Source organism: Octodon degus, unplaced genomic scaffold, assembly GCF_000260255.1.
Source record: "Octodon degus isolate 3935 unplaced genomic scaffold, OctDeg1.0 scaffold00080, whole genome shotgun sequence".
Lineage (NCBI taxonomy): Eukaryota > Metazoa > Chordata > Mammalia > Rodentia > Octodontidae > Octodon > Octodon degus.
In genome coordinates, this window is record NW_004524656.1 from 11,580,325 (window position 1) to 11,590,840 (window position 10,516).

Here is a 10,516-nt window from a genome sequence, read left to right on the forward strand (position 1 = left end):
TTTTACAGTACGCCTTGTTCTGTTGATCTTAAACAGGCTGTTCCTGGACCTGCTGTTGTCCACAGTGTGTGTTCTTGGACTCAATGAAAAGGGGCAAAGGAGATGGGGGAGGAGCTTTTAAATCACCATTCCTCCCCCTTCCATCTCCTCTCAGAAATATTTTCAGCGTCCCTAAATGCTATGAGAACGTAGCGACAAGGACCAGCAGGTTGAGCTTTCACAAGCCACTCCACAGAGCCCAGAGAGCACACAGGGTGATGGCGTAGAGCCCCAGCATGGCAAGGTAGCTCCGGAAGAGCAGCTGGTCAAAGCGGTAGAGGACAGCCAGCCACTGGACCTCCTGCTGGTCCACCTGGTCCTGGGTCTGGAGGTAGTTGTTGATGGATCGAAGCTGGAGCCAGACTTCTTCTAGAGCCCCTGGCTGGGCCTGATGTCCTTGATGAGCTGGTGACTCTGTGGGATGCGACAGAGCAAAACACTGGGTGAGCCACAGGCTACTTAAGACGACTGGACTCTCCCTTGAAGCTGACGCCTCAGCCTGCAGGGGAGGTGGTGGGCGACACTGGGCATGGGCTGGGATGGGGGTCAGAGACTTCTGCTCTCCTTGCTTAGGGTGCTGAGGAAGAAGGTCTGAGCCCTTGGCAGAGTGTGTCTGAGCAGAGTGTAAATAGGTGGGACTCACCTCAGAGATTTTCTGAGCTAGGGACCAGACCCAGGTGAGGCCACTGCAGTGTTAGGGGCTGGGGCATGATTCATGTGCTTTTTCAGATTAAGCAACTGGAACTCCTATAGATACAACCCCTCTCCATTTGTGTGTGTGTATTTGTGTGTGTGTGTGTGTGTGTGTGTGTGTGTGTGTGTGATAGAGAGACAGAGACAGAGAGAGAGAGAGAGAGAGAGAGAGAGAGAGAGAGAGAGAGAGAGAGCTTTTATGTTAGAGGAGTCAGTGGCTCAGTCAGTTTAGGCAACTGGTCAAAACTGGAAAATGAAACAAGCTAAGGATAACTGAGGACCTGGCCCTCAGGCTAAAATGACCTCCAGCAGGAGGTGATCTTTGGTCCCTGGAGAGCTAATGTAGCACAGGGCCTACAGAGCGGGTGTTGCAGGTTCTTCACGTAACTCAGTGCATGGTGTTTTGCCAGGGGGCACTGGTGCCCAGAGGGATAAAGCAGGGTAGGACTGGGAGCTCAAGGCTTCTCACAAACCTGCTACATCGGCACTCTGGGCGCTGGGGTCCACTCTAGGCCCATCAGCATCAGCACCTCTTTGAAGGCACAGGAGGGGCAGTGCCCGCCCACCACACTGCTCCTTGTGGAGAAATTTGACCAAGAGGATTGACTTCGACAAGCTGAGCACCAAGAAGGCCATGCAGACTGTGAAGAAGACACCTAGGGGACGACACCAGAGGGACAGAGTTGGCCAGAGACGCTGCGGCCTGCCTCTCCTCCATCTGAAAGGCGGCCACAGGTCTCTCATCTGACTAGTGCAAGGTGGGTGTCAGGTGGCCTTGAGGCTGCTTACCAATCAGAGAGGTGCCCCCCGCACTCCTCGGGACCTCATTAGCCATGTTGACCCTGAAGACAGTGTAGCCGACCAGCACACTGGTCTTGAATATAATCCTTGCCCGGCAGTTGGGCGGCAGGTAGAAGCTCCCCAGGTCCATGAGCATCAGGAAGATGCTGGGAATCAGCAGGGTCACAACGTAGGCCAGGGGGCGCCTGCGAATCACCACCTGGCCGGAGAGGAGAACCCTGATCAATCTATGCCAGTGGATGAGTGTTTGGCCAAATCTGTAGCCAGGAATACTCTCTTCAATCTCAGTAGTTTATCTTAGAAATATGTTTGATCTTTTTTTTTTTTTAAAGGAGGAAAAGTTTATTTCAGCTCAACTTGTAAAGGTTTCAGCCCATAGTCAGGTGCCTCGAGGGCAGGGCAGTATGGGAAAGACATATCCCAGAGGAGAAGCAGTCCATGGCAGAGCAGACAGGAGTAAAGAAAAATACTACTTTGTGGTTTAGAAAAACAAACAAACAAACAAACAATGCTTTTTAAGCTTTCACATGTAGGGGCTGGGGATTTGGCTCAGCAGTAGAATGCTTGCTTAGTAAGCTGGAAGCCCTGGGTTTGGTCCTCGGCACCAAAAACAAAAAATAAACCTCCCCTAAAAAACAACTCAAGCTTTCACATGGAGCTAATGCTAACATTACTGATGGCCATTGATGGTGATAATGAGACGCTCTCATTTATTTATCACCATGTGCCAGGCATTAGACTGTTTCACACATTTATTCTGTTCAGCCATTACATCTCTAATGGCTGAGTTTGGTTGCTATCTCTGTCTTATAAACAAGGAGAGTGAGGTTCAAAGAGGTTGAGTTACTTGTCCAAATGCACTTAGTTGGTGTGAAACTATTTTAAAGCCAAAACCTGGCCAGGTGAGGTGACGCACACCTGTAATCCCAGCATTTGGGAGCTGAGGCAGGAGGATTGCTGCAATTTCAAAGCCAGTCTGGGATACAAAGTTCAAGGCCAGCCTGAACCACACTGTGAAACCTTATTTCAAGAAGAGGAGGAGGAGGAGGAGGAGGAGGAGGAGGAGAAGAAGAAGAAGAAGAAGAAGAAGAAGAAGCAGCTTCTTTTATTGGAACCACTTATTATGCTAAATTGTGTATTATTTCCTGGCTAGTTTTTTGGAAGGTGAGCTCCTTGGCATCAGAGGATCTACCAGACTCTGAGTGGGAACAAGTAGCACAGTAAAATGAGTAAATTTCAGGTGGGTTCAACAAAGAGACTGTCTGCAATATGTGGTCAAGGTACAAAGAAATCACAAGAACAGCAAGGCCAAACTTGCTGACTCATGCCTTTAAGTCCTGCCCTCTGGGACACTGAGGCAGGAGGACTGCAAGTTTGAGCCCTGCTTAGGCCATTTAGTAAAACTCTGTCTCCAAACTAACAAACACAAGCAGGACTGGGGATGTAACTTGGTGCGAAGGTCCTGGGTTCAATCCCCAGTCTCCCCACCTGCTAAAAGAAGAATAGTGGTGCAGGGCTTTTGGGGGACTGAGTGAGCAGACACTGCCTTTAGGCCTGAAGGAGTCAAGGCACAGGGGTAGAGGCCAGACCTGAGGAGAGAGAAGGCTGTGCAGACAGGCAGGAGCTGGGGTGCAGTCAGCTTGGTAGAGCCCTATGCCCACCCCTTCCAACTTCCTGTCACTGCTCCTGTGCCTTTTTCCCATGACCATCTCTGCACCCCCCAGCTCAGCCTCTAGGAACACCAAACAGGAGAGAAGGGGGAGGTGGGTTCCCCAGGAGTAGGGTAAACTGAAGCTATTCCATTTGGTCTATACTATGGGTCCATCCAGAGCTCTGGGCAACCTTTATAGCTTGGAATTCGAGTCCTCTAAAATCATTGTCACTGTCTTGTTTTATAGCTAGGTTCTCTGGGATAGTGACAAGGAAATGTCTTTAAGAAACGCCTACTCCTCTCATCCTTCTTAGAAGGAAACCAGGGAGCACATGGCTGAGCTGCTTCTCCCACAAGACTGTGAACCCCACTTCCTACCATCTCCAGGGTAGTGATAATCTTCCGAGGGGCAAAGATAAGACTTTTCTCGTAGCAGACAGCCAACAAATGTTTACCAAGTAAATGAACATCCTAGGCCCCTTGCTTCTGGATTTAGACAAATAATGTTTAGAATCTCATTTCTTGGATGCACCAAGCAGTGGAATGCTTTCTCCATGTTGGATAAAGTGCTGGAAGCAGCCCGTCAAGCGATGTGATTGCTGTAATTCTCACCGCTAACTTGTTGGTAAGTAACATTCTCCACTCTGCAGCTTTCAGAAACACAGCTCAGCACCCTCCCAGCAGCAGAGTTGGGTGTGCTCCTGCTGTGCCTGATCACTCCTGTTCTTTACCATGGAGCACACTGGGCTGGATCTCAGGTCCTGTGTAAGGACAGGGCCCTTGTCTTTCATTTCCGTCTCCTGCTCAAGAAGCCAAGGCAGAGACAACACGCAGTGTCCACCAGTGGGGCAGAGGGTGACAGGGGAGCAGCGTGGCCGGGGCAGTCCAGACACCAGCTTGCTGACGGGAGCAAGGGCTCCCAGCCACCAGGTCCAGGAGCTCATCGCAGTCCTGTTGGGCTTGGCAGGCCAGAGCCACTCGGTGGATTCTAGTCTGGTTGTTGTCTTTCATATTAAGCGTAATTGGCTGCAAATGGCTACGCTAGAGCAATACTCTGCTTTGCAGTAATTTGGTTAAAACACATTTCTACAAAAGTGTATTCAACAAGAAAAAATAACAAAATTAAGTGTCCTCAGCCTGCACCTTTCTAGTTCCTGTCATTGTGTGTGACTGGGATGGCCATGGGTAGTTCAAGCAGGAGAGAGAGGTTAACTCTTACAGTCCACTGTGGGCCAGCCTGGGCTGACGGGGATCTAGCCTGATGGGGCTGGGTGGCGACATGGCTGCTGTTCCAGAGGGTAGAAATGAGAATGTCCCCGTTGGTAGAGATGAAGGGCAAGAGGAGTCTAGGAAAAGTATGAGTAGGCATGATGGTTGGCCAAATTTTCAAGATTTCAGAAATCTTAGAATCAAGGGTGAAGAGTTCCACAGGGCCTCCATGTCAAGTGATGCTAAGCAAACCTAAGCGATCCTGCGTGAGGTGATCTCTCTGTGCCTCCATTCCTACTCATTCCTTTTCTGCTTTTTTTGTTTTTATTTTTGAGATAGGTTCTCAGTACGTAGCTGAGACTAGCCTGGAACTCAGGTGATCTTCCTGCCTCAGCCTGCCAAGTGCTGAGATTACAGGCGTGCGCCACCACCCCTGGCTCTGCTTTCCTTTAGGTGTTTTTTTTTTTTTTTTTTTTTTTTGCCTTGCCCTGTGTCTTGTGTGTGATGGAGCTCTGTTGTGCTCTTTAAATAAAGTGAAGATGATTGCTCTCCGCCCAGAGGCTGATGTGGACAGAAAAATGTCAATCAAAGCCAAAGCCAAAGCCAGGTAGTGGGGCTCCTCTGGGTCCTAATTCCTGAGGAGCGCAGTATGATCAGAGCATGTGGTTCTGGAGGGGTCAGGGGAAAGGCGTGGGAAGGGAGAGCTACGAGGGTGGGAGGCAGCTGGCTTCATGGGTACGAAAGCTGTATAGGCATATATGGCCCTGAGCTGTGCCAGCGCTGTTTAGAAATTTTAAATAATTTTTTAACAAGAGGCTTCCCATTTTGATTTTGCAATGAGACCTACAAGTTGTGTCAGATTCTGTCAGCAAGCTATTGTTCATTGGGTGTCAACAGCAGCTGAGGCTGGAGAGGAAAAACAGAACTACAACCATGAACAATTCACTTCTGCTGTGACATAAAATGAAGAACTTTCCTGCTGGTTTTGGTGGCACTGGCCTGAGATCTGAGCACTCAGGCGGCTGAGGTAGGAGGAGTTTGAGGCCAGCCTGGGCTTCATAGTGAGATCCTGTCTCAAATAGAACAGAACACATACACAAAAAAATAGAACAGAACATTTCTGTGTTTGGATTATAAAATTGCAAACCCCTCCAGAACCACCTCATTCATTCTTCCCATGCCTTTATGGTAAGGTATGTCCCCATTCCTAAAATAGCTCAAATAGTCCCTATTAGTTTGGTTTTCTTCCAGAACAAGGGACCCACAGCTTTCTTTAGAGACAATGTTCCCTCAGATTAGACTAATTTTCTCTATAAGCCTTTTTTTGGGGGAGTATTTTAGGGAAGGATCTACAGGTGTTCAGGGTTTCACTACGACATCAGACTCGTAGTGATCCACCTGTTTACAGCCTCCCAAGAGCTGGGCTCACAGGTGCACGTCACCACCCGCAGTCTCAGCGACTAAAGGTGATTCACCCCGTCACACACAGTGTGTGGCTGCCAAAGAGTGGACTGGAATACACTGCATTGCTTTTAACTGTGGGTCTTCAGGATGTAGGATTAGGCACGTGGTCTCTGGAGTCAGGTTGTCTGGGCTCGAGACCAAAAACCTCAACTTCTTGGCTCCTCAATCCACTTAGAAATAATCCAGATACTCCGAGAGCCTGCCTCCCAGGTGTAAATGCCTACAGACTCTTCGTTGGTGCCTCGCATTTTGCAGTCATTGTTATCACAGCTCCCTGGCAGGCCTTGGGGTCCACACGAGATATCAGGAGCCGTTTGTATCCATTGTCGTGTTGTAAGCATTCAGCATTGGTTGGCACACACAAAAAGATGTTCATTGCACTGCGTTGGAGTCCGTCAGTAATGCTAACTTTAGTTGCAATGGAATGGTGGTGTGGCATCGCCCCACCGGGGGGCTCTCCTGTTGCAGTCCATCTTCCTGAAGGGTGGCTCTCATAAATCATGCCAGAAGCCATCACCCCTGCTTTTGTTTTTTGTTTTTTTTGTTTTTTTTGTTTTTTTTTTTTTTTGCTCCTTGAATGCCTTCAGGGCACTTTGGCATGGCTGGAGTGTTGTGGGGATCGAACTACAGCAAACTGAGGCTGCCAGCATTGTGGAAGCAGCCACTTAAAGAACTGAGCTAGGGCTGGGCCCCCCTGACCCCTGCTTTTGGTAGGAAGAAGTATCGCCAGACTTAGGTCTCTGCAAAGCTAGCCCTACCTGCCGCCCGTCATTTCTAATGGACTAGAGGAGCTGGTGCCTTTAAATTCCACAGAAAAGGAAAAAGAAGAAAAAAACCAAAACACTTTAGTTTCAGTCCGTGTTCTCCATTAGACACCCTTCAGGTGTTAGCAATATTATGCCACAATTTCATTATCCATTAAAGCCAGGTAATAATAAGTACACAAAGGTATTTGGAGCCTATTGATGTTAATGAAAGAGATCAATCTAATTCAGAATGTGTGTGAGCAGAGCTCCTTGGAGATGGAATAGGCCCCAAGGTTGGCCCATAATGGCCTCCTTGATGGTAGACCCCACCAGTACTCAATTTTGCATGACCGTCTTTATGACATAGTTGGAATTTTGACGCCCGGGCTCGCACTTCATACAGAAGCCCATTTTCCTCCTCTCCCAAGCCTCTCTCCCAAGGTTCCCGGTTCAGAAAGAAGGGGAAAGTGATTTCTGTTTAAATAAGATCTTTGCACTGTCGTGAGAGTTTCTTGGAGCCTGATTGAGATGGACTGGATTAGCAGAAATTCCATGATGCAGGCATTGATTTGAGTGACCTGGGAAGGATTCCTAAGCCCCTAGTCTGTCTGTCTGCCTGTCTGCCTGCCTGTCTCTCTCTCTCTCTCTCTCTCTCTCTCTCTCTCTCTCTCTCTCTCCCTCTCTCCTTCCTCTCTCTCCTCCATTGGTGCCCCAAAGGATCTTATATCAAATTTATAAACTGCATTCAGTGGAAATCTCAACAAAATTAAACATAGAAAAAAAAACTTTTATCATGGAAACAAGAGGGAAAGAGAAGCACCTTTTCCTTTATCTAGGAGTGCTTTGTGGACACACCACACTTCCTGCCTGAATGAATACTTTGTTCAACATGAGGTATCTGGTTGGGCTGGCTTAGTTCCCATAGCTGTCCATTCTTTTCCATCCAGTAGAAGTTTCAAATTTTATCCCTTCCTCCCCTCGCTTCTACCGTCACTTTAAAAAAGTCACTGCCCTACAAATCAGATGCTCACCCTGCTGCTTCTGGGAACCAGGACCTCCAGTAACATAGTGAAAGAAAGCTGCCCTCCTATGGCTGCTGGATCGGGCCCGCCTGCACTCAGACATCCTTGCGGGGAGAAGCGTTTCATTCTGGGACCTCCGTGGTATGCAGCCGGACTCCAAAGCTTCAGTGGTGCCCTTGGGTAAGCAATAGGAGTCCCCTGGCCCGCAGCTCTGATTGCACATTAGCTGGAGCCAACAGGGCATCCGCAGAGCTTGATTTAGTATAAACAGCAGCCAGGACTGCAGGCCTAAGATGCTGGTGTTGTCACATCCCCTGCCTGCTCCCCCTGCCCCAAGCTCTTGCTGGGCAGCCTGGACTGGACGCAGTGGGGGTTAGTGTACGGGGGAGATGGCCCTTTACTGCCAGGATCTCGACAGGCCCAGAGTTGGCACGGGCATGGGCTCTGGTTCATGTCTCTGGCTGGTGGTTGTTGAAAGACACCAGAAAGTCTTGCGTGCTACCTGCTGCTGAGCAAGGACCATGAGCCTAGGCAGGGCACACGCGGAGGCCAAGAGGCCGAGCGAGCCAGAGAGCTGGAATAGTAACAGAGCCTACTTTAAGTCTTTGCAAGGCTGCAGAATCACTTCTAAGTCTGTCCCACGCCATCTGTGCCTCTACACAGGATCTTTTCATTACTCTGTTTTTCAGGACTGAAATAGAGACCAGCCCAGCTAACACCACCAGGGCAAACAACCCCTATGCTGGAGAAGTCTCCAAGAGCAAGGAATGGGGGTAGTGGGGGCTCCTCTGCAGAGAGGAGAACAGGGCAGGATGGGAATAGAGGCACCGGAGCATGGATCCTCGATCTGGAGAAGACTGCCCTCTGGTAAGCGACTAATTTTATCAGTTATCTTATTCATATTCCAAATGGAAGGTTACAAAGAAAACCTTCAGCTGCTGGGGGGGGGGATTAATATTTAAGGGAAAGGGTAGTGCATAGAGCCGGGGAGATAGCTCAATGGCATATGCGCCTTGCTGGTAGGAGTAAGGTCCTGAGTTCGAACCCTGATGCCAGAGGGCAACGCATAACTCCAAAGGGCTGCTCCGCGGAGAGCGCCTGAGTGTGCGTGCGCGCGCGCATGCGCAGAGCCGCGCTCGCTTGCGCTCCCATTTCCCGGCCCTGCCTCCCGCCTGCATTTGTCTCCTCCGTGCCGCGTAGGTAATGGTGTGTGCAGCGTTCTCAGTAGTACTTGGTAGGTGACTACATCCCACCTCGCACGTGCTCCTCTCTCACATTTCCCTTTAATGCTCCCCATTATTCGGGCTGCATTAATAATGTTTGCAGGCTGTTATCTTTAAAATTAATGAGGTGTTTACTCTTCACCAAGAAACTCATTGAAATTTTTTTTAAAGCTTCCTTTCCCCCTGCGTTTCTTTTACTAAAAAAAGTGGACAAGCAGGCCATGCAAAAGCTTTACAAAAAACCAAGCAAAATTCTACACAAGAACTCAAACCCGATCCCACTCCTAGGAAGGTGGGCGTTGCAGTCAGCTGCTAGCCAGTGTTATACTTTAATCTGGTTCAGACCCCAGGTATCGGGCCTGCAGTATAGCTCCGCAGACTAAGCGCCTTCGCAGGGACTGGGTTTCAATCCTTGGCACCAAATGCCGCGCCAGTCCCACCCAGGACTTGCTCAGCCAGCCACCGAGACTCAGCCTGGTGGCACATGCCTGTAATCCTAGTGCTGGGGGCTGGGGAGATGGCTCAGTGGAATAATCATTTCCCTGGCAAGAGGAAGGGCCTGAGTTCAATCCCTGGTTCTGCAAAAAAAATAAAATTAAATTAAATAAAAATAAATCCTAGTGCTGGTGAGGCTGAAAACAGGAGTATCACTCTGAGTCCAAGCTGAGACTCTATACCAAACATAAAAAGAAAAACAAACAAACAAAAAAACAGGTGTCTCCAAGAGACCCCAACTTTATAAGAATTTTGTTGGAAAGCTGCAAGCAACTTCAGATATCCAAGCTCATAACACGAGCACTGTATGCATCTGCATCTGACATTAATTTATAATTACTTAATTAAAAACAGGACAATCACATTGATCATCTAGACTTCCCATCTGTTAGTGATGGCGAGTTTGTTTGTTTGTTTGTTTTTCTCAGTAGAATTAGAAGTGATCGAGTCGCCGTGTGTTGAGAGCTTCGAGGATTCCTGCCTTCGAGGAGGGCGCTGGTGGCGCCTGAGCGCCATTGTCCTTGCTTTCCCTTGTGGACCATCCATGACGGGCTCCCAATCTCTCCCTGAACCTCAGGTTGCTGATCCTGTAGCTGCCCAGAGCTGTGAGAACCGACGGCTCTTGTGTGATAATGAAGGAGAGTATGTGGTAGGGCAGAGATTCCTCAACCCATCAGAGAAGCGCAAGGACCACAGAGAAATGGGCAATGGGACAGGAAAGGGAGGAACCTACATTAAACTGAATCTGTGCAAAATCTCCAGCACTGATCTGCAGGATGTTGTATGTCGAGGACACAGAAAGCAGTTCCCACTCGCTGTCATTCAAAAATGATTTTTTGTCATGCTTAATGTCTTCTCTGTTCCTCAGAAAGCCCAGGTCTACATCTTCCACTGGAAATGACAGAAACAGTTTACATCCCAGGAAAGAAAGGAGGGCACCAATGCCAACCCACTTTCCAACTCCCAGTTCAAACCCTTGCTTTCTCTTGCCCCTACATTTACAGTTACTGACCTCCTTTGAATTAGCAATGAAGATGTAGAATAAATCTTTATAGGCCTTAAAAGGATGGCAACTGGGCTGGTGAGATGGCTCAGTGGTCTAAAGCACCTACCTAGAACAAGCTTAGCAAAGCACAGGGACCACGGTTCAATCCCCAGCACCACATGCCAGCC

The 10,516-nt window shown here is 48.9% G+C and overlaps 1 protein-coding gene across 1 annotated transcript in view; it reads right to left on the reverse strand.

The window, feature by feature from the left end:
• Window positions 1–217: 217 nt before the first annotated feature.
• Window positions 218–10,516, reverse strand: part of Htr3b (5-hydroxytryptamine receptor 3B) — a 51,437-nt gene continuing 41,138 nt past the window's right edge. Inside the window, exons 5-8 of the mRNA XM_012515836.1 lie at window positions 10,077–10,234; window positions 1,522–1,732; window positions 1,206–1,388; window positions 218–453 (exon numbers count right to left, since the gene is read on the reverse strand). Of these exons, the coding sequence (XP_012371290.1) occupies window positions 218–453; window positions 1,206–1,388; window positions 1,522–1,732; window positions 10,077–10,234 (788 nt within the window). The remainder of the gene's footprint in view (window positions 454–1,205; window positions 1,389–1,521; window positions 1,733–10,076; window positions 10,235–10,516) is intronic.